This window comes from Amphiura filiformis, chromosome 12 (assembly GCF_039555335.1).
Source record: "Amphiura filiformis chromosome 12, Afil_fr2py, whole genome shotgun sequence".
NCBI lineage: Eukaryota > Metazoa > Echinodermata > Ophiuroidea > Amphilepidida > Amphiuridae > Amphiura > Amphiura filiformis.
The window spans coordinates 32437873-32461339 of NC_092639.1; the positions used below are offsets into that span (position 1 = coordinate 32437873).

At 35.3% G+C, this 23467-nt stretch overlaps 2 protein-coding genes and 1 non-coding gene across 3 annotated transcripts in view; all 3 read left to right on the forward strand.

Moving 5' to 3' along the window:
- The first annotated feature begins 247 nt into the window (after positions 1 to 247).
- LOC140166077 (uncharacterized) lies at positions 248 to 8412 on the forward strand. Its single transcript, XM_072189458.1, has 4 exons — positions 248 to 425; positions 975 to 1167; positions 4109 to 4196; positions 5042 to 8412. Exons 2-4 carry the CDS (start codon positions 1092 to 1094, stop codon positions 7005 to 7007), a joined length of 2130 nt encoding a protein of 709 aa, XP_072045559.1. The 5' UTR covers positions 248 to 425; positions 975 to 1091; the 3' UTR covers positions 7008 to 8412.
- Positions 3745 to 3818, forward strand: Trnas-aga (transfer RNA serine (anticodon AGA)). The gene has a single exon. It is a non-coding gene; the product is annotated as a tRNA-Ser (tRNA).
- A 4804-nt stretch (positions 8413 to 13216) lies between the features above and the next one.
- Positions 13217 to 23467, forward strand: part of LOC140166759 (uncharacterized) — a 49810-nt gene continuing 39559 nt past the window's right edge. Inside the window, exon 1 of the mRNA XM_072190253.1 lies at positions 13217 to 13390. Within this exon, the coding sequence (XP_072046354.1) occupies positions 13324 to 13390 (67 nt within the window). The 5' untranslated portion in view covers positions 13217 to 13323. The remainder of the gene's footprint in view (positions 13391 to 23467) is intronic.

Sequence of the window (23467 nt, forward strand, 5' to 3'; positions counted from 1 at the left end):
ATAACTGGTACCTCAATTCTGTTGCGGTCGGTATTCATATCATTGAATACTTTCATTTCCTGATTGAAATTAATACTTTATAGAATAGATCACAAGATAATGTTTTAAAGGCATCAATAGTTTTGTGTGACAATAAAGTAAAAATAAAGATCAAACGATATAATAACGCACATTATAATAATCCTTTTTAGAAAGTAACAATCAAAACTTCAAATAGAAACAAGTTTTTATTTTGTCTTTATAGAACGTTAGAATTGGTTGTTCTTTGGCATTTGTGATCTAATACTTCTGATAATAGGTCGTTAATTGTGGTTACTGTCTTACGCTTTTGTAAGTTTTCAAATAAATTGGCGTGAAGCAGATAATCAAAGGACAATAGCTCATATTGGATTCGTCAAGAAGATCAAGGTCAAAGATCAAGAAAGGTTGGTATCTGACATGTTTAATATTTCAGTATTTATGTATTGCTATTACACAGTTCTATATTACAAAAAAAATTAATTTAATTTAAAAACCTGGGTTTTCTTTTTTAAGTAATTTGGTGTAATTTTGTTTATAGTTCACGTTCTTCTTTGACAAATTAAAAACAAAACAGTCATAATTTATCATCCTCGTTTATACGACAAACAACCATGTTGCATTGTTAAAAATGTCCGTTTTTTACATTTTCCGTTTTTTTCATGTAGCAGCTTGCCGTTTTTGAATTTTACAGATATTTGACAGGAATGCTCTAAACTAAAAAACAACAGAAACATTGTAAAAACAAAACAAGAAAAAAAAGAAATATTATAGGAAAAAACGCAATTGTTTTTTTGTTTTGTTTTTTGTTTGTTTACGGTTTGTTTTGGCGGGGTATAAAAAAATTAATTAATTAATTAATTAATTAATAATTAATTTTTTTAAAACAGTGTGTCCATTTTTTTAACGGAAATATTTGTAATAATGTACCTATTTTTGTTATTTTATATGAACAGAAGTGCTAGAAAATAAGACTGAATGATGAAGTTTGGATCAGACTGACGGATTTTTAAGAGTTCTCTTTACCCAGTTACGATAAAATCACACGTAATAAAGTTGTCAACATAGTCAATATGGCAGATAGCACCACGGCAACCATGTGTACCTGTAGCTGTCCAGTGCCACAATGTCCATCAATAGGCATGATAGGTAAATATCACAAGCATTATCTTTCTACGTATGATATCAGTTATCTATAGGCTATACTATACATACCAATATATTCCTGGAAGTAATGCGGAACGAAGGATTCTATAATTTAACAAAACGGTCCTGTTAGTGTTATTGTAGGATTACAAAGGATTTCTTTGAATAAGGCCTGGGATATTTTCTTTCGTTCCTACTTTATGTACTCCCCATAGTTCAGAACATCCCCGGAGAACATCGACATCCTGTTATTGTATAAAACATTATGAGTACGCGTTATTTCTTTAGGGTCTGGAATGTCCTCTTTCGTTCCTTTTATTTTATCATTTATCGTTATGTCAATACTCCATGTATTCCAGAAACTTAAACGGAATTAAGGATTGGCTCCATGTATTCCAGAAACTTAAACGGATCTAAAGATTAACTTGATGGTCCTTTTGTTTGTATTTTAGAAATCGTGCACGGTGGCCGGGCGCGGAAGGGGCTCCGACTCATAATCGGAAGATTGTGAGTTCGAGCCCCGGCGACGCCATTGTGTTGTCCCTTGAGTACTCGATTACTCCTCTCCACCTAGGTGTATAAATGGGTATCGGCTTTCTTAAATGCTGGCAAGGTAACAGGCTCGCTCTGAAGGAGGTGTGACGACCACCCCCACCCCACCCACCCAACAAGTCTAGGCTAATCGCTAACGAAAATGAGATTTTTTTAGCAAGCAATCGTTCCCCATTGTGTTTATTTGTTCTTGTGCAGGATGCGTATCCCCATTACCTACTCTACACCAGGCATAAAAGAAACTCGTCAGTTATAGTCATCTTTGCTGTTCAACAACCTGATAATTTTGGATTATTCTGAAATATACATTTTATTAATTGGACTTTGCTTTCTCATTTGACACCCTGTTCGCAACTTTTCATTTTGGGGTTTGAGTGTTTGGAGGCGCATATCTTGGTCAATTCTTGCTCGATTTTCACGAACAGGGTGTCACGAACAGGAAAGCAAAGTCGAATTAACAAAATGTATATTTCAGAATAATCCAAACTTACCAGGTTGTTGAACAGCAAGGATGACTATACCTGACGAGTTTCTTTTTGTGCCTGGTGTACTTATATTATACTGGGGAAACGAGTAAGCATCAGTAAGGATCTCCTTCACTTGTGTACCTGTGTAATATTTGTTTGTATGTATTTTGTATACCACGACTGCTAACATTAGACCCAGTTTTAACCACCGTTTATCAGTAGGAGCTGGTAGCCTAATGGATAAGGCGTCCGTCTAGAGATCGGAAGGTCGTGGGTTCGAGTCCCTTGCTTTTTTTATCAAGTTGGGTTGTGTGCCGGTCGGGATTTGTGTTTATTTGTTGTCATGTTTAATATTGTAACACTTTGGGCTGATAAACTGTTCATTCTTTCTTATATATTCTGTTTCGTCTTGTAGCGAGCAACCGTTCCCCATTGTGTTCATTTGTTCTTAGCAGGATGCGTATCCCCATTACCTACTCTACTTATAATACTGAAAAGAGTAAGCATCAGTAATGATCTCCTTCACTTGTGTACTTGCGTAATATTTGTTTGTGTGTATTGTATACCACGATTGCTAACATTAGACCCAGTTTTAACCACCGTTTATCAGTGCATGGAAGAAAGAGATAAGAAAGAACCACAACGAACGCATTCACTTTGTTCACTCCCTTTACCGACATTTAATTCACATTGTTATTCATGAGGATTTACTTTGATCAATATCCATTAGTTTGGTATTGTACTCCATGCATTTGCATGTCTCCTGGAGCGTGTCTAGATGATGATTTGAACTAATGACCTTCCGTTCAAGCACACTGCATGATTTTCTCTGGTGACATGATCATCGGTCATTTTCGGTAATTTCCGTGCGTGATCGAATCGATTCGGCGACACCGTAATTTTCCGAAAAAACACTCTTGTTGCATGCTGGGAAGGTTTGACTTGACAACAAGATGGCGCCCTTCATCTCTATCTTCCATTTTGCCCAATTTTCCCGAACTTTGATGACTTTTTTCTCAGAGTTGGCAGTCTTTGGCACTGAAACGAGTTAGCTAGTTACGATTATACACATGTAAGCTATTAAATTCATCAGGTTTCATGTACCGGACTCAACCAGAACATTTTGAATTATTTAAGAACATTACATATATTTTTTCATCGAAAATTTACGCAATGAAGTCACCAAAATCTTACCTTATTTGATCAAGATGAAACTCGGCAAAAAACGGCCGATTTTGATGAACTTTTCGATGTATTAAAGTACATTTTCTACACAACACGATCGAGAAAACAGTTTGACTGTAAACCCCGAAATAAAGCTACTATGCATGCTCAAAGCATCAGGGAAATTCCAGAATCTTACTTCCGGTAGCGTCTGTTGTTCGTGGATGGGTTTATTATATATTTTTTTTCAGTAATGATATCGCCAAGCAGCGATCGCGGTAAATGGACTATGCATGAAAGGAAGTACCATTGATAGCGTCAATAGATAAGCGGATTAAAACTTGGCCGATCGAAGTCGTTGTGGTTCCTTCTTATCTCTTTCTTCCATGATCAGTGGGAGCTGGTAGCCTAATGGATAAGGCGTCCGTCTAGAGATCGGAAGGTCGTGGGTTCGATTCCCATGCCAGCACATTCCCTTGCTTTTTTGTCAAGTTGGGTGGTACCGGTCGGGATTTGTATTTATATATTTGTTGTCATGTTTAAATGTAACACTTTAGGTTGGTAAACTGTTCGTTCTTTCTGATTATTACGTAGTCAATTCCCCGGGGTCAATTCACCACAAACAGGTGAATGGGAGATGTCCCCTAACTTTTTCTAATGGCCTTGTCCACTAAATATTGGTTATCCTTAATCTGTGGTCAGTGGTCTTTGTAGACTATCGTCCATTATTAATCATTATTTCATGATTTCTTCAAATATAGGACCTGGTGGAGCCGCAGCTCTTACGGCTGTCATTGTAATATTCATCTGGGTAGTGGTTTACGTAGCAAAACGCTTGCGCAAGAGAAGGTAAGAAAGCCTACACCATATGCACTCAATGCATTATACTTTTTGAATACTTAATGTTTGTAGCTTTTACCTCGACGCTAACATTCGAACAAGATTCGTCAAAAGACATAAGAACTCTCTTTGAAAAAGATTGTTCGTGGTATGTTACAAAGGACCTTGGCTATATATGGGTATATATGACCTTGACCAATACAAAAAAAATGTAGATATTTATATAGCGCTTTATGCCGTAAACGGCCTCAAAGCGCTTTACATTTATTCCCGCCGTCATTGGAATATGTCAAAACCACGCTTGCTGCCTGCAAATGGCGCAGAGTTCATCAGTACAACGACTGTGACTACCCCTAACAGCTTCCCATTGCACCTGGGCGAGCGAAGCAAAGCGACTTGCCCAAGTGCACAACACGGTGGTGAGACAGGGACTCGAACCCACGCACGTCGAACAAGCTCTTAGATTATGAGTCCAATGCCGTCATGATGCATGATTTAAATCATTTTACTTTAAAATGACCGTCAGAAACATGTTTTTGTCCTGTCATGTGTTAGTAATAATATGCCCCTGTTCTGTCTGTTTTGGATGGACGATTGGCATACAGGTATCCATATTGTCATTATTCAAAAAGAAAATCTCTCTCGTGTTTTATCTGGCTTGTAATTAAATGGTACAGTGATAAAAATTTTGAGACTTTACGTATAATAAATTAAGTGGCCATTTTGAGTGACGAGTCGGCCGGGCGAGTCGGCTGCGTAAATTGCGTCAAATATGCACCACGCGCGCGCAAAAGCACATCCCGTATCACTATAATATTACTTAACAGTCTCTGCTTTTTTGTAATTGTATACAGGCAGCATGATCATCATACTCGGCCTAATTATGAAACGGTTGTCGCGGAAATGGAACGACAGAGTAAGCGATTCACGACCAGTTTAAGCAACACACAATTAACACGTAACAGCAATTCCAGTACGGCGTTAAATTTCTTTGTTCAAGAACAGGGAAGTAATATGACCGAAACGCCCAACACTGAGATACCGAAACGAGCATCCAATAATACACGAAGGTCGACAGAAACGCAAGCTTGTGAAAGTGATAGACCCTCCCATTCTATGAATACGCGAGCTACATCAGAAACATCATCTGTAATATGTACACAACCGGAAAAGAAATCAAAGAGAAAGCATTCATATGAGAAATGTGAGCTTAACCCGATTATCGAAAAGGGAATATCGGTGGAAGTTACGTCAAATGCGCATGCGTCACCGGATTTAAGTTGCCAAACCAAAGAGGTAATATATGCGATGCCGGAGAAGAAACAAAGCGATTTTACAGGAAACGAGGAAGACAGTGATGAGCATCCGATTACCAGAAATGACAAGGTTGTATCTATTGAGATACAAAACTCCACAAATCCTAGAGCAAACTCCTTACATTATGCCAGTAGTAATGTTCATAAAAAGAAAGCGCCCTCTATTATAGAAAGCATTGAAAGAGGATTCGATAAAGTTCAAGCCGTTGTTTCCCCCCAGCCTCAAAAGAAGTCAACCAGTGTTAGAGATACTCGTGGTCATAGTGATTCTGCGAACAAAAGTCCCGACGTCAACAAGAGCCTATCATTGGATGGTTATGCATTACGTAATAATAGACCATCCTCAGACAACCAGAAATTCGCACGAGGGGCATCATCAGAATACGAAGATGTAGCAATAGGTGAACAGCAACACTTGGATACCAACGGACCCCGGTTTTCTCCTGAAGTAAGCAATCGTTCATCTTCACCATGCGACCACACTAAAGCTACCAGTGGCTTCAAACGATACCGCCCCGACCAAATCGATAACGACGAAGGCCCTCTTTACACTCAATCAATGAAGAAAGTATCTGGGTGTAAAACGCTCAATACGTTAAGCAGCGAGGAGCAAGAAAATGACAAAGCAGTGCAAGATGGCGGTTTTCTTATACCAGAAGGAGCCAAGTGTGAGGACAACAAGAGTACATCAGGCTATGAAGAAATCCAACTTGGTGGTATTTCTCCACCACAACGTGAGGAGAAGCCGCGAATGCCACCAGGCGCCTTTGACAACCCGTTACTTGTGGTAATCATGGAAAAGCGAGCACCTGATATGATGGAAAACTCGCTGCATGGAGAAAAGATTGACCATACACATGAAGACGTCACCGGAAGACAAGAAGATGAATTGCACTATGTAGCAGAGGATTGTTCGGTGTATGCAAGATCGACAAAAAGTATCAGCAAAGAAGCTGTGTCTTTTGGTGGTGCTCATGACTGCACAACGGCGATGGACACTGATCAGACATCGGGAACATCTGGATACGAAGACATTCGACTCGGCGAAATTAGTATGCCATCTCGACCTCAGAATGAAACACAGTCGAGTTCTACTGATACCAACCTTCCTAGTGACACTAGCGACATCTCACAACTAAAAGCAAGGACCACCGAATCGTCAAAGGGACGCAACCCAAGTTTATCACAATCCACAGGGATGAAGTCTGCAACGTGTGAAGATGAAAGCAGCGGACCAGCTTACGCTATTTCAGCCAAGTTTAGTTTACCTATCAAGTTACCTGAGCGTTCGCAATCGTTTACGAGACCAAAAAGTGGGCCATATGATAAGGAGCTACGACCCAAACGAAAGACTGTCCGCGATGTTGCACATCGCGACAAGAGCGGCAAAGAAGATGTAATTATGGTGACTCTTGGTACACCTGGAATTAAGAAACCATCAATCCAGAGGCCTGGAGAGTGTCCCACTTCCATTGATATCCCAACAAAATCGTTTAAGAAGTAGCTGGATCAATCATTATTGCATGCCATCATCATCGTCATCATCTTCCTTATCAACATCGTCTTCGTCAACATCGCCGTCCTGGTAATCTTCATCGTGAGCGTCTTCGCCGTCTTCTTATCAGCATCAATATTACTATAACAAGCCAACTAGAATCAGACAGGAAAGGTGTATCTGGTTTCTTTTTCATTTTTATTTCTTGTACTGTGCGAAGAAGGTACGGGGATATGATACATGATATATTTATGGTGGGCACAAAAACCATGGCGCTGCACAAAGTGGGCAAATTCTTTTGAATTTGCGAATTTGCCGGGTTTTTACCCAGATGGAATACTGCCCTCTATTCCATACTTCAAAAGGCTATTTTGAGATTCACCGGATACGAAGAAAAAACAGGCTCACCAGTACATTGTACAATAATATAACACGGGGGTGACGGTGGTGAAGATCTTGGAGGCTAGCTGGTGGTTTATTACACTAGTGAATGCGTTCCGAAGTCTTATTATTATCTTTATTAATCTTTGATGTAGTAGCCAAACCTCATCCGTGGACAGAGTGAAAAACGGGTACACTTCTTTAAAACGGCATATCTTCAAAAGTTGTGAGCCGATTGAAATAATTGTTTTGGTTTATTAAAGCTAAATAATAAAGGTTTCTTTTAATACAAATCAAAATATATTTGTTGAACTTTTCAAAAATAGGAGAAAAAGAAGGCGCAATACGGGTTCTGATTTTTTGGGGGGGACCATATCACATCGCGATTCGCACATCGTTACTGCTGCTGCTGGTTACTGCGCAGTTCATGTGCGCACTGACGATTTCGCATCGATTGCAATGCATTATGGGATACACCAAAAATCTCGAAAATCAGATCAGACCGTGTTCGAAAGAAAGAAAGAGACAAATTGACGACGGGGAAAGATATTAATCCTCCCAATTATGGACAATTATTTTCCCATTAAAGCTGTTCTGAAACAATGAGTAATTAGTGTTTAATCAAATAGCCTGAATAAATAGATAGTAATCTTCAACCAACACACCAGTATATCCTTGTTTGGTTTCTGGTTGAAGTTCGATGATTTAATCATTGTTTGTGCTATCAGTTGAAATTAAACTCTAGAAATGACATATCTGTCAAAAGGAACTATAACCGGATTGTATAATAATAGCACAGACATGAAGTTTTTTGCATACTTAGTATATACCTAATAAGGTAGGCCTAATTATACACAGCGCTGAGTAGAAAAAAAAAAAAGAATCATTATTCGATAATTCGAACATAATAATAATTTTGTTACTGCTTTAATTGAATTTTTATGGAAATTAAAGTCCAAAGCAGCGTTGTTTTTGTTATTGTTGTTATTATCAGAAATATTTTTAATACAAGCCTCCACATAAATGACAGCTATAGCTGGTGAAAAAAATCACTGACCTTCCAGGATTTGAACCTAGGACGCTAGGACGTTCGGATCACTGGACCAATGCTCTATACCCGGGCTCTATACAACTGAGCTGAATGAATCAGATGGAGTGATGTTATTATTTATCATGTCTGTAGGTCTTCAGTTCAAAATTGTTGTGTTGTTGTTTATGGCATGCTGTTGTTTATTGCTATTGCTGTTGTCATTAATTAGTATTATTATTCATCTTCTTTCCATAATTTACATCATATCATAAACATAACATGACAATAAAAACAAATATTGTAGAGGAAAGCCTAGATGACCGTGTGTATATTTGTATTTTTCGTACTATGTGACACGATCTGGTCCATGGGGGCCAAAGGAGGCATTTTTGAAAATTGAGTTACTGTAATTATTACATTATACATAGGCCTATATACAATATGCTATCATTTACTGAAAACACCAAAGGTCTAGCATGCTGTTTCTAAAGTTATGAAGTTATTTGATGTCGATTTTCTTATGTATTTTATTGTTTTTTACTCCATATTTTTACCTTTATCTCAGTTTCAAATTTGCCGCCTTTGGCCCCCATGAACCAGATCTTGTCAAATATATTTTTAGAGCATGAGGATACATTACAAATTGGAGTCTTACCAACCAAACGTGCAGTTTAACTGTCAAAAAACAACGCAATGGGAATCGTCAACTCAATAGAAATATCTCCGTGCATTCTTTTTAGCACCTGAAATGCTGAAATAATAAATGTAATAAAATTACAAAATTTCGGTCAGAATGTTACATAATTATCCCAAGAACCACAAACCAGCTGAACAAGGATGGAATATCAATACAAGTACCTCTCTGAATAATAACTTTCATGCACGGCACTAATATTATTTTGCAATTTTTTATACGTCTGACAATTTTATAAGAAGAAATGGTCTGACAAATTGTTCTGTATAAACCCTTCTGTGAACTATTCAAATTTCGAATCGTAATTATAAATTTGACAGGAGCCACCTACGACGTATACTCTGAATTGGAACTGAATAATTTTGCGAGGGCGTCCTGTGATATGAATTGTGGGCAACATTCCAAGCGGCTGCGGATCCGTTTCATTAGTTTATGTTTGCATGTTCTAAATAAAGATATCGATAATAATCATTTTTATACTAATCATCATCATCATCATCATCATCATCATCATCATCATGATCATCATCGTCGTCGTCGTCGTCGTCGTCATCATCGTCATCCTCCTCATCATCATTGTCATCGTCGTCATGATGATGATCCTACTCAGTTCCTCATCATCACTATCATCATCATCATCTTCGTCGTCGTCATCATCGTCATCATTGTCGTCATCGTCATCCTCCGCCTCCTCCTCCTCATCGTTATCATCATCAGCAGCATCGTCGTCGTCATCGTCATCATCGTCATATTCCTCTTCCTCATCATCACCATCATCATCATCGCCATCATCATCATCGTCATCAGCGTCCTCATCGTCATCCTCCTCCTCATCATTATCATCATCGTCTTCGTCGCCATCACCGTCCTCGTCATCCCCTTATCTTATTCATCACCAAACACCCACGCCACCCACCACCCTCTCCATTACACACCCACACCTCCACACACACCCCTGCTTGCCTGTAAAATTGCATTTTTATGTTTGAGACTGATTATTGATCATATGGATATTGTGTTACGAGTGTCCGTCCTATAACGTAGACTTTCCTTATCCCGGAACGCCATACAAAATCACTATAGCCTTACAAATTGTTCTGTATAAACCCTTCTGTGAACTATTCAAATTTCGAATCGTAATTATAAATTTGACAGGAGCCACCTACGACGTATACTCTGAATTGGAACTGAATAATTTTGCGAGGGCGTCCTGTGATATGAATTGTGGGCAACATTCCAAGCGGCTGCGGATCCGTTTCATTAGTTTATGTTTGCATGTTCTAAATAAAGATATCGATAATAATCATTTTTATACTAATCATCATCATCATCATCATCATCATCATCATCATCATCGTCGTCGTCGTCGTCGTCGTCGTCATCATCGTCATCCTCCTCATCATCATTGTCATCAAGCTTATTGTCATCGTCGTCATGATGATGATCCTACTCAGTTCCTCATCATCACTATCATCATCAGCATCTTCGTCGTCGTCATCATCGTCATCATTGTCGTCATCGTCATCCTCCGCCTCCTCCTCCTCATCGTTATCATCATCAGCAGCATCATCAGCATCGTCGTCGTCATCGTCATCATATTCCTCTTCCTCATCATCATCATCATCATCGCCATCATCATCATCGTCATCAGCGTCCTCATCGTCATCCTCCTCCTCATCATTATCATCATCGTCTTCGTCGCCATCATCGTCCTCGTCATCCCCTTATCTTATTCATCACCAAACACCCACGCCACCACCACCCTCTCCATTACACACCCACACCTCCACACACACCCCGCTTGCCTGTAAAATTGCATTTTCGCCAGCCCATTCGGGGCTGGTACCTGTTTCAGGTTTGGGGTCAGTTTACTCAAGAGATTATATTTTAGTGGTATTGGAATGATTTTTTTTTTTTACTTTTGTGGTTAAATTTTTTAAAATATTTTAATTCGATTTGTTAGGAAAAGTAAGTATGTTTTGCCGTTTCAACGAACGAAAACGAGTGAGTATTACCAAAGTTATGTTTGAACTAATTAATTATGACTTTAAAAGTTTAAAGGCCTAAATGTAACAATAATAGTTAATATATATAGCATCATATGGTCAGGAGAAAAAAAACTGACATCACCTATGATGTCATATCAGTGTCCTTGACCGGGGGTCCTTACTCCTTGACCACTGAACAGCGTGATATCATGTTGATAACAGATCTATAGAATCAAAATCTTCATCATATCCCCGGATCATATCACAGATTCTCAACAATCTGTGATCATATGGACCATATTGATGTGAAAGTAGTTATCTATCATATCCTGTGTCGTTTTATGGATAAAAATGACTCAAAATGTTATTGATGAAATGGTTGCTATCATAAACATCAGTTTTGTCTTTTCAACGGAAAAAAATCCGATGCAAAATAAAGTTTTTAGGGCCTAGCTATAATATGGGCATAATTTATGCATATAGTATTGAACAATGTACCCCATTTGACATGCACTTATAGATAAATAAATTGTCTTACTTTATTAATTTAATAACTTCTTTATTATAAATAAAATGACACATAACTATTTGATTCATAAAATTACATTCAACAAAATGATTGAAGAGAAAACACACAAGGCACTAGGCAGACTGTTATAGAATGGAGTATGTAAGATGCCATGTCCATAGCTTCGCAGGAGTTTCCGACTAGCAATCAACATGATCAGCACATTCAGAAAAACACAGTTTAAGAGTGAAGATTGTAGTGAGTAACCATCCTTTATAAATGTGCTGGCCACTATCTATTATAATATAGTAGGCTTAAACTATACATTGCGAATTAATTAAGTTATTTTAAAATAAAATGTACATGTAAGTTAACTCAAACCGGCAGTGTATATATCGAAAGCAGTGAAATCGGACATTCCTAAGCGAAGATATTGAGTTCGTAAGTTCTGGTATTACAAAATTGGAAATTGAGATATCGTGGGTAAAAAGCTGAAAAGACAAAAAACCAACGACAACAACAACAACAACAACAACAAAACAAACAGACCAGAACAATTTGGAGTACATGTAATGAATTAAAAGAGTTGACATGAGATTAGGAATTAATGTTTTCTGCTGTTTCAGTGTGCATGTTCTCATCGTTGATGGTTTGGTGGACTGTCATGTAGATGTAAGCGTGATCCTAAAATGCCTTTCACATTGACCAAAACTAATTACAAGACCTCTTCTACATTGAGGCTGGCTTTCCCTTTTAAAGGAATTTTTATTATGTTTGAGACTGATTAAAATGATCATATGGATATTGTGTTACGAGTGTCCGTCCTATAACGTAGACTTTCCTTATCCCGGAACGCCATACAAAATCACTATAGCCTTACACAATTTCGACCAAGAGAACATGGAAATGGGAAAAATCAAATGCTTTCTAAAACCTTATACACAAGCGGCTCACCAACCCCCACCCATACGTGTATGACCTGTCAACTGGGAACCAACAAAAGGGAAGACGGGGACAGAAAATATAAAACCATGGACACAATCAGTTTACCGTCAACAGTGGATTAACTCTATACCTACTAGTATAGAGGACTCACTTTTAAACGCATTTGAAGGCTTTTTGCAATTACAAGATAGGTAGTAGATCGTGGACGTCCACGGTTTATCAGCAGCAGCGTGTAACGGGAAAACTCCATGTGATTATATTAAATAGGCTTGTTCTATAGGCCTATGCATGGTAGAAATTAACAATTTTGATATAGGCATTCCCGGGAATTAATCATCCTCCTTCCAACGATAATTAATTATTATGTAAATACTACAGACTATGCCCACTTGTTTATATTATTGCTTAATTACGTTATTCATCAACAAGCAAATACGCATTTTGAATGTATTGTGGAATTTAGCTTTCATCTGTCAAAAACATTAACGAGGGCACGTGCCATGTACGTTACTAATTTCTAGAAACACCGTATTCCATTAATCAAATTGTCCATTTAAGCAGACGATTTTTCATTTTCGGCATCAGTAACCAATCCACGCGTATTCACAAAAAACGATACTTAATTTAACAACAGAGTATTTTTACTAATATTTATCTGTGATTATCATACGTCACTTTTTGTAAGAACAACATTTTTTGATAAGACCAGCAGTTGCAGGAGTACATTGACAGGGTTCTGACAAGTAAAATCTTCAAGTTTCAACTTTTGCTTCGTCCAAATGGCAAAAAGAATACTTCAATTGTTTATTATTGCAACTTTAATAAATGCAGTGTTCAATATACCGGGTGAGTAATGTTTATTATTTTCTTATCTTGATGATGTTTCTTTATATGTTTAAAAAAAAAAAAGAACTTTGAAAATCTGCAACATTTACCATTTGCGCGTGTGTCGGAGTGTTACTAATATCCAAGCACTATAAAGGTCAGTTTACCAAAGAGGATAAATTAATTGATACGTCAAACACATCTAATGTGCTTTTATTATTATCAATTTTATCATTTTCTTTCTAGCTTTACATTTTACTAAAATAAATGGATTGTAAATAGTTACACATGATTACATAATTATTTTTGTAATTGTATATAAATTTTGCCCGTTTTATATAAAGTACAACGACGGACTAGAATATGGACTAGAAAATGAACTTTTAATTTGTGTTACAATGGTTACTTCAACAAGTTTTTAATTCCATTTTGTGTATACTGTACTTATCCACTGTAAAATCAACTATTTTGTTTTCCATATCATTGATCTTTGACAGACCATATTCGAACTGATTTTCAGTATCTCCAATAGCACGTTTTTGACTGATTTTCAATATTTTTTAAATACACAATTATCAAAAATACCCCTTTGAGTCTTAAATAATCATGTTTGAGCAAATTGCCATATCTTCTTCTTTTTGGCAATTACAATTCATTGTGCGACATTTTTTTGTTACTGGCAGTTTTATAGTTATTTTCAATATCGTGTCTTTATAAATTTAGAAAAAATAAGTCCGATTTGTTTAGATTAATTATGTACAGCTCATACTGTTCATATGACGTCTTGAAGAACGGTTTGGTTTTTGCTAATCAATCAGATAACAAATTAATCATACATAATGATTTGTTTACATATATTATTGAACTTGACTGGTAATTGATATATGATACGGTGATACTTTGGTGATATATCGATAATCTCTTACACGCACATACCTTGGAACAATTTAATTAATATGAACGTAAAAACTTGGACTTCAAAATGTTAAATAAACATTATTTTTTACCAGGTTCGCCGTCGCAAATAATAAAGGAGACAAGCAGAAAAAGTGATCCCGCCTGGGAATCAAACCCAGGACCTCAGTTTTACGAGACCTGTGCCTTAACCACTCATACCACTGCTTTCCGTGTTCAAAAAGTTAGCTTCCCAATTTGGAGATTCATGTTGAACACATGTTGAAAGGACCAGTTAAAAATAATATTTCGAATTATTCAGATTATACCTAAATTTTGTTCAACACACATAATTCTGGTATCTTCATACATGTAAATTTTCCATTATTAACATGCGTGCTCTTTAATCGCTGACAATTCACTGAATACGGTCTCATATCTAATACCGAAAATGCGCAATGTGCAGATGTGCAAGAAAATGTCGGTCATCTTTGAACTAGGGTAAAACTAATAAATATGATCTTCAACTGATCAAGTTCAAGACTTACATCAAATGTCATTTGCAAAATCTAGTCACTTTTTTATTCAAGAAGCTACACTGTTAAAAATGCAAGATTTTTTTTTAATAAAACGCAGAAACATTCTGAACTCGCGTTCTGTAAAGAAAGAACAATTATTGCATGGCAACCCAGCTGTCACAGACGTTATTTCTCCGTTTTAAAACAGAAATGTTTACGGAACTATTTCTAACGAATTTGGTGAAAATACTTGTAATATACTTTTTAATATGAGCAAAATATTCTATATTTAGCTCCTTTCCTTTCAATTAATTTTGTTTCATTATAGTATTCATAGTCATTTTTGTTATCCCGCATCCCAAAAGGTCCTTGAAATGTTTGTACCGGCAGACATCTTCTTCAGGCATCCGACATCGGCTTTTATTTTCGTCATCATTATTGGTTACTATATTGTATTTTAATTTACTTGTCTATTAGCATTATATACCAAGCTCTTGCCTAAAATTGTCTCTGTTTTATGAGAATGAATCACGCTTTCTTTGCACCAACTTAAACATTATTGACATGCAAAGAGGAGTAGACGCAAAAGAAATTGTGACCAGCAAAATATCCCAAACCCTTTGTTCCTGCTACATGCGCTTATCAATATTTGATTTTGCGTACAAGACGCACATTACCCAGATGTTCCTGGTTTCCTAAATGTATTATTTCAACACCAATGGTCTTGCTTTTTCATTTATTATGCAAGAAAACCAAAAAAGACGCTTTTAAAGTATTAATGAGATCCTGTGTTAGCTTTCCACTTCATTACCTCCATAAATCTAATTCTTTTTGTGTCGCTTTGTTGACGCACAACAATAAAGTAAGTGAAATTGTACAAATTCGCCATATTATTCGCTCAAGTGAAACTACAACTGCCTCTTTACAAATGAATGCACTTTAGCAGTGACCTATCTTTTCATCAAATAAATTACTGTTATCGATATTGGGGAATGTAATATGGGAGATGGTGTTTGTTTTACATAAAATGGATAGATTTCAAGATTGCGAGTATTTATTTTCTATTTGGATAAAATACTGTTTGCATTATGTGTTCATCATGTTCACATCGTTTAATTTTTTTTTTTAATTTTCCAATCCTTTTCTGGTTACAATGTCACTTTACGATCGAAATCTCATGTACCGTGCTGACTCAAATCATCCCGCATGATCAACGAACCAATGTAACATTAGCTAATTAATATTTTTTCAATTATTATTCATATGCAATTAAAATAATTCAACAAAATTTTAACAAAGCAATTATACTTTCCGTTTACTAAGTTTTTAATTAAAAAAAAACATATTATTCAAAGTGTAACAATTGATAATCCAAATATTTTGGTATAAATGTAGATATTTTTCTTAGTGACTGAAAAATTAATGCGCTTCCCATTTAATAATCAAAGTTGTTGTTTTTGTAATTAAAAAATAGTATAATTCAAATTATAAACATTGTTGACATTACGTGAAAATTTTGGTATTATAAATGTCGATTTTTTTTTCTTAATAATTTACCCAGATACGATATACATTGTAAATACGCAACACTCTTGTATAGAGCGTGACATTATCCCCTATCTTTTACATTATCCTTTGCATGTTACGAATTTGCGTACGCTTGAAATAATCTGAATGGACAAATTCAAGCAGAAAATCATTACCGACTTTTTAGCTGATTTGAATTATTGGTATCCAGGTCAACGAAACGATTTGTTCTTGAACTTGATGTTTGGTTGGATTAGGTCAGAATACAGCACAATATTTTTAGGATTGTTATTATACCGTTTTGCCAAATGACACATGGCTCAATCCTAATCCTAACTGCCAATTCAAGTCATATTTGGTCAATTTTTGGAAATATGGGCCAAAAACATGTGTTTTAGGGTGTTTTTGTATGCTGTGACAATCAAGCCGTAAGACTTGTACAAAGGCTTTTTTCAAATTATTCATTCTAATTTTTGTAAAACACATTGTCTAATCTATTTTATCATCAATTATCAAAATTAACATAAGATCCTCATAATTTGAGTGCTTAGACTTGTTTCAAGTGTTTGAATTTTGTGACTGCAATATTGTAAGAAAACATGCACCATTGCATGTTTTTGGTGCAATTCAACTCAAATTGCAAAAATACTAACATTTTACATTTGGATTAAGATTTAGCTTATGTTTCATTTGACAATATTTTTTGAATCGTAAAACATTAATGTTGTATTTTTCAGGAGTCGGGAATAAATATATACCTTCCTTTACATGCATTATACATGTATTTTAAATTTGCAAAAAAATAATGTGACAAATATAATTTTACATACTGCCAATAATATATAGTGCGCCTGAAGTTGCAACCATGATACAGGCTTGCAGTTTATACTATAGTACGAATTTAGATTGTGTCTTGGAGATATACTAAAATAAAACAATCAAACAAACAAATAAATACAACAATTATTAGTAAAAGAACTTTTATAAATAGAATGTCCCACAAAATTAAAATAAAGCTAGTACGTATTCACATAGATTGACAGTAAAATGAACATGCAAAGTTAATTCTCTAACATTATTAAATATCAAGCAAGTGTTAATACGAGTTTCAATCTTGGCGTGCTAAATTGGTACGCCTTAGGGGCCGTCCATAATTTTCGCCAATTTCACTTACGTACAAAGCGTACGTAAGAGGGAGGGGGGGGGTAAAATCCTGGGCATGTGTACGTAAGAAAAATGGCGATTTGTTTTAGCAATAAAAAAATGAAAGTGAAAAATTATGGTATTTTCCATTATTTTATTCATAAGTTATAACCAATTGACCTAAAATTGTTCAATTCGTTCTATAACAATTTCTATAATATGCCATGCAAACAATGATTTTCTCTTTATTTTAGAGTCTATGCACAGTGGTCCTTTTTTACATTATGCTTAATTTTATTTCATACCAAAATACATTAAGAAAATATTTCTATCTGCGATAGGATCAATGGCAGCAGAGGCTCAAGTGTGGATTGTCACTGTTGCGACAAAAGACATGAAACGCATATAGTCTAAATTGCAAGAATATACACCAAATATGCCAAAAGGAAGTCCCCCTGGTTCCCCTATATATGATGTGATCCCGGGGGTTCTTAGTGGAAAAGAGAGTATTGGGGTGTTCGGTAGAGTTTGGGGTGCATTGGTCTTTTAGTTAAGATTCGGGCTGCATTTTAAGCTATATTTTAATTTATTGATGGCTCTCGTTTTCATGAAAATATGGTATAAAAGGAAGGGTTTTTTTTAGCATTTCTTAACTTATCTGTAAAAATATTAATCCAGAACCAACTGTTCTCCTGGAACACTAGCCCTAACCCTAATCAAACCGTAACCTAAACTCTAACCAAAACCCCAACCCAACATCTCAATTTTGCTATAAGTAGTACTCGAAACACTTCGCCATTTTATTTGTAGGCCCTACGTAACTCGAGGGAGGGAGGGGGGGGGGGTAAAAAAGTTACGTAAGTGAAAATGGCGAAAATTATGGACAGCCCCTTAAACATGATGAAGTGTTGCCAATTGATCATTAAAGTGTTGTAATCATGGTTGTGCAACTAAACACCAATCTTAAACGTTTTCAACTTTTAAATTTAAATTTAGCATACTAAGCGTGTGAATATACCCCAGCAAACACAGTACAATTTTTAAACGTTATAAACGTTTTATAAGCATTAAATATAAAGGTCATGAAAACATTTTTAAACGTTTTATATGAAAAAAAAAAAAAAAACAGCAACATTTGAAAAATGTCGTCAAAATGTTATTGTAAAATATTTTAAGCAAACATTTTTGCACAATAAATTGCCAACACTGAAAATAACATTGTATTTGTATGTTTTGTAGCAATTTTTCAAAAATGTTTTTTTCGGAATGTTATTAAAAAGTTTTACACCTTACCCTTTATATAACCCGACATTCAAACGTTTTCTGTCAGACATTTTGTGTTTGCTGGGGGTATATAGCTACAACAGAAATCACTATTGTATTTATGATATAAAAATACGTTTTCAAACATTTTCTTAATGCAAATGGCTCATCGCATCGATTTCATTAGTATGAACATATCAGAGTAGTGAAAGAACAAAACATTATTTTCAGTTGTATCATCTCTAATTGCTGGCATATTTGTGACAATACAATGTCATAATAGATATTCATCATCCTGTTTATTTCTATTTGCTGATCAGATTAATTATGATGCTGTCATTATTATACCACATTGCAATTTGAATACTCAAGCACAAATGACTCACGAATCATATTAAAATAAAAATGACATTTTATTATTATCTATAATTAAGCCGATTTAAAATGTCATGTTTATTTTGTTTATTACGGCTTGTTATTTAATCATAAGACATACACATTTTGGGCCAACAACATAAACTTTGTTCTTTGTTGCTTGATCTCGTTATTTAAATAAAAATTGATATTCTATGATTTGGGTTATTCCTTCGTGTAATTATACACGACATTAGGGTTAGGGTTAGTTTAGGGTTAGGATTAGGGTTAGGATTAGGGTTAGGGTTAGGGTTAGGGTTAGGATTAGCTTACACGAAATAATTACATGAAGGATCGACCATGATTTGGCTTACTTATACTGTTTGTTTATAGTTTTAAAATAGTGTGTCTCATTTTTACATAATACCTACATCAGTGACGTCATTTGGTATTTTTATCTGAGGGCGATAGGGAAATGGGGAGAAGAATCGAAACATTTGTTTAAAATTTGGCATCTTCTTCATCTTCTTTAGCCCACTTCGCTCCATGAGGGAAGCCTCCTCACCAACTTTCCAATCAAATTCTATCTTGAGGCCCGGCAGTATGCCGTTTTGTGCTGTTAACTCATCCCTCCATCTCGTGTTTTGTCATATTTTGCCCCAAATAGTGTGATTTTTGGTGATTTCTTGTTCTGACTGACTTGTAACATACACACTGACATACATTTTACTTAACGCATTTTGCTTCATTTCAACATTGAATAATTATGAATAATTAAGGTTTAGAAAAGAGCTGTTCCTGATAATTGTGCACAAATTGGTACAGGAAAGATTAGATTTGATTATGTCGATCACGTTTCATGGTTTTCTTTCATATAACCTTCGTCACATTTAAAGCATGAAATCGTAGCGCATATAGAATCAACATGTTAAATTATTTGGCTAGTATGCGTCCCAGGTATGCGGATCTACGGAAGCATATTAGTGCCAAAAAAAAAAAAAAAAAAAAAATTAGAAATATTATTGCGAATATTCGCAATAATTATTGCGAATATTCGCAATGTTATTGCGAATATTCGCAATAACATTGCGAATATTCGCAATAATTAGTGCAAATATTCGCAATAATTATTGCGAATATTCGCAATGTTATTGCGAATATTCGCAATGTTATTGCGAATATTCGCAATGTTATTGCGAATATTCGCAATAATTATTGCGAATATTCGCAATAATTATTGCGAATATTCGCAATAATTATTGCGAATATTCGCAATAATAATTGAGTATAAAACTATCGACAGTAGATAGCTGGTGCAAAGTGTGAACATAAGCCTATCTAGAGTAGATAGTGTGTGAGTAAAACCTTTCTAAAGTAGATAGCAAAGTGTGAATAAAACTATCAACAGTAGATATCAGGTTATGAGTATGACGGTAGGCCTATTTATAGCAGATATCAGTGTGTGGGAATAAAAGTATCTTCAGTAGATAGTAGGTGTGATTATAAAACTATCTAGAGTAGATAGCAAAGTGTGAGTATAAAAGTATATTCAGAAGATAGCAGGGTATGAGTGTAAAACGAGCTAAAGTAGATGGCAGGGTGTGCGTATAAAAGAATCTTAAGTAGATGACAAGGTGTCCGTGCAAATATATCTACAGTAGACAGCAAATCATGAGTATAAAAATATGTAGAGTAGATAGCAGGGTGTGAGTACAAAACGTTCTAAAGTAGATTTCAAAGGGTGAATAAAAAAAAAAACAAGTAAAAATCGGGGTGTGAGTATTTATAGTAGATATTAGAGTTTGAGAATAAAAGTATCTTCAGTAGTAGGCTGTGAGTATAAAAGTATCTTCAGTAGATTAGAGGGCGTAATTATAAAACTATCTAGAGTAGATAGCAAAGTTTGAGTATAAATGTATCTTCAGTAGATAGCAGGGTATGAGTGTAAAACGAGCTAAAGTATAGATGACAGGGTATGCGTATTAAAGAATCTGATGTAGATGACATATCTAGAGTAGATATCAGGGTTTGAGAATAAAAGTATCTTCAGTAGATTGCAACATGCAAGTATAAAACTATCTTCAGTAGGTAATAAAGTGTGAGTATCAAACTATCTATAAAGTTATAGAACCGTGACGCCGAAGCATGAAACACCGATTGCATTAATAAGTAGGCCTACATAATCAAACTGGTGGTGTGATTATTGCGAATATTCGCAATAATTATTGCGAATATTCGCAATGTTATTGCGAATATTCGCAATAATTATTGCGAATATTCGCAATATTATTGCGAATATTCGCAATGTTATTGCGAATATTCAACCAGCTATCTACTGTTGATAGTTTTATACTCAATTATTATTGCGAATATTCGCAATAATTATTGCGAATATTCGCAATAATTATTGCGAATATTCGCAATAACATTGCGAATATTCGCAATGTTATTGCGAATATTCGCAATGTTATTGCGAATATTCGCAATATTATTGCGAATATTCGCAATAATTATTGCGAATATTCGCAATGTTATTGCGAATATTCGCAATGTTATTGCGAATATTCGCAATAATTATTGCGAATATTCGCAATAATAATTGAGTATAAAACTATCAACAGTAGATAGCTGGTGCAAAGTGTGAACATAAGACTATCTAGAGTAGATAGTGTGTGAGTAAAAACCTTTCTAAAGTAATAATTATTGCGAATATTCGTATGTTATTGCGAATATTCGCAATGTTATTGCGAATATTCGCAATTATTGTGAATATTCGCAATAATTATTGCGAATATTCGCAATAATTATTGCGAATATTCGCAATAATAATTGAGTATAAAACTATCGACAGTAGATAGCTGGTGCAAAGTGTGAACATAAGACTATCTAGAGTAGATAGTGTGTGAGTAAAAACCTTTCTAAAGTAGATAGCAAAGTGTGAATAAAACTATCAACAGTAGATATCAGGTTATGAGTATGACGGTAGGCCTATTTATAGCAGATATCAGTGTGTGGGAATAAAAGTATCTTCAGTAGATAGTAGGTGTGATTATAAAACTATCTAGAGTAGATAGCAAAGTGTGAGTATAAAAGTATATTCAGAAGATAGCAGGGTATGAGTGTAAAACGAGCTAAAGTAGATGGCAGGGTGTGCGTATAAAAGAATCTTAAGTAGATGACAAGGTGTCCGTGCAAATATATCTACAGTAGACAGCAAATCATGAGTATAAAAATATGTAGAGTAGATAGCAGGGTGTGAGTACAAAACGTTCTAAAGTAGATTTCAAAGGGTGAATAAAACTCCCAACAAGTAAAAATCGGGGTGTGAGTATTTATAGTAGATATTAGAGTTTGAGAATAAAAGTATCTTCAGTAGTAGGCTGTGAGTATAAAAGTATCTTCAGTAGATTAGAGGGCGTAATTATAAAACTATCTAGAGTAGATAGCAAAGTTTGAGTATAAATGTATCTTCAGTAGATAGCAGGGTATGAGTGTAAAACGAGCTAAAGTATAGATGACAGGGTATGCGTATTAAAGAATCTGATGTAGATGACATATCTAGAGTAGATATCAGGGTTTGAGAATAAAAGTATCTTCAGTAGATTGCAACATGCAAGTATAAAACTATCTTCAGTAGGTAATAAAGTGTGAGTATCAAACTATCTATAAAGTTATAGAACCGTGACGCCGAAGCATGAAACACCGATTGCATTAATAAGTAGGCCTACATAATCAAACTGGTGGTGTGATTATTGCGAATATTCGCAATAATTATTGCGAATATTCGCAATGTTATTGCGAATATTCGCAATAATTATTGCGAATATTCGCAATATTATTGCGAATATTCGCAATGTTATTGCGAATATTCAACCAGCTATCTACTGTTGATAGTTTTATACTCAATTATTATTGCGAATATTCGCAATAATTATTGCGAATATTCGCAATAATTATTGCGAATATTCGCAATACATTGCGAATATTCGCAATAACATTGCGAATATTCGCAATAATTATTGCGAATATTCGCAATAATTATTGCGAATATTCGCAATGTTATTGCGAATATTCGCAATATTATTGCGAATATTCGCAATAATTATTGCGAATATTCGCAATGTTATTGCGAATATTCGCCATGTTATTGCGAATATTCGCAATAATTATTGCGAATATTCGCAATAATAATTGAGTATAAAACTATCAACAGTAGATAGCTGGTGCAAAGTGTGAACATAAGACTATCTAGAGTAGATAGTGTGTGAGTAAAAACCTTTCTAAAGTAGATAGCAAAGTGTGAATAAAACTATCAACAGTAGATATCAGGTTATGAGTATGACGGTAGGCCTATATATAGCAGATATCAGTGTGTGGGAATAAAAGTATCTTCAGTAGA

What these genes read in the sequence shown, in the direction of transcription:
- LOC140166077 (XM_072189458.1), top strand. Translation starts at nt 1,092, where the DNA reads ATGGCAGATAGCACCACGGCAACCATGTGTACCTGTAGCTGTCCAGTG. An exon ending in TCCATCAATAGGCATGATAG is followed by an intron (nt 1,168 to 4,108) that starts GTAAATATCACA and finishes CTTCAAATATAG; the next exon opens with GACCTGGTGGAGCCGCAGCT. An exon ending in AAACGCTTGCGCAAGAGAAG is followed by an intron (nt 4,197 to 5,041) that starts GTAAGAAAGCCT and finishes AATTGTATACAG; the next exon opens with GCAGCATGATCATCATACTC.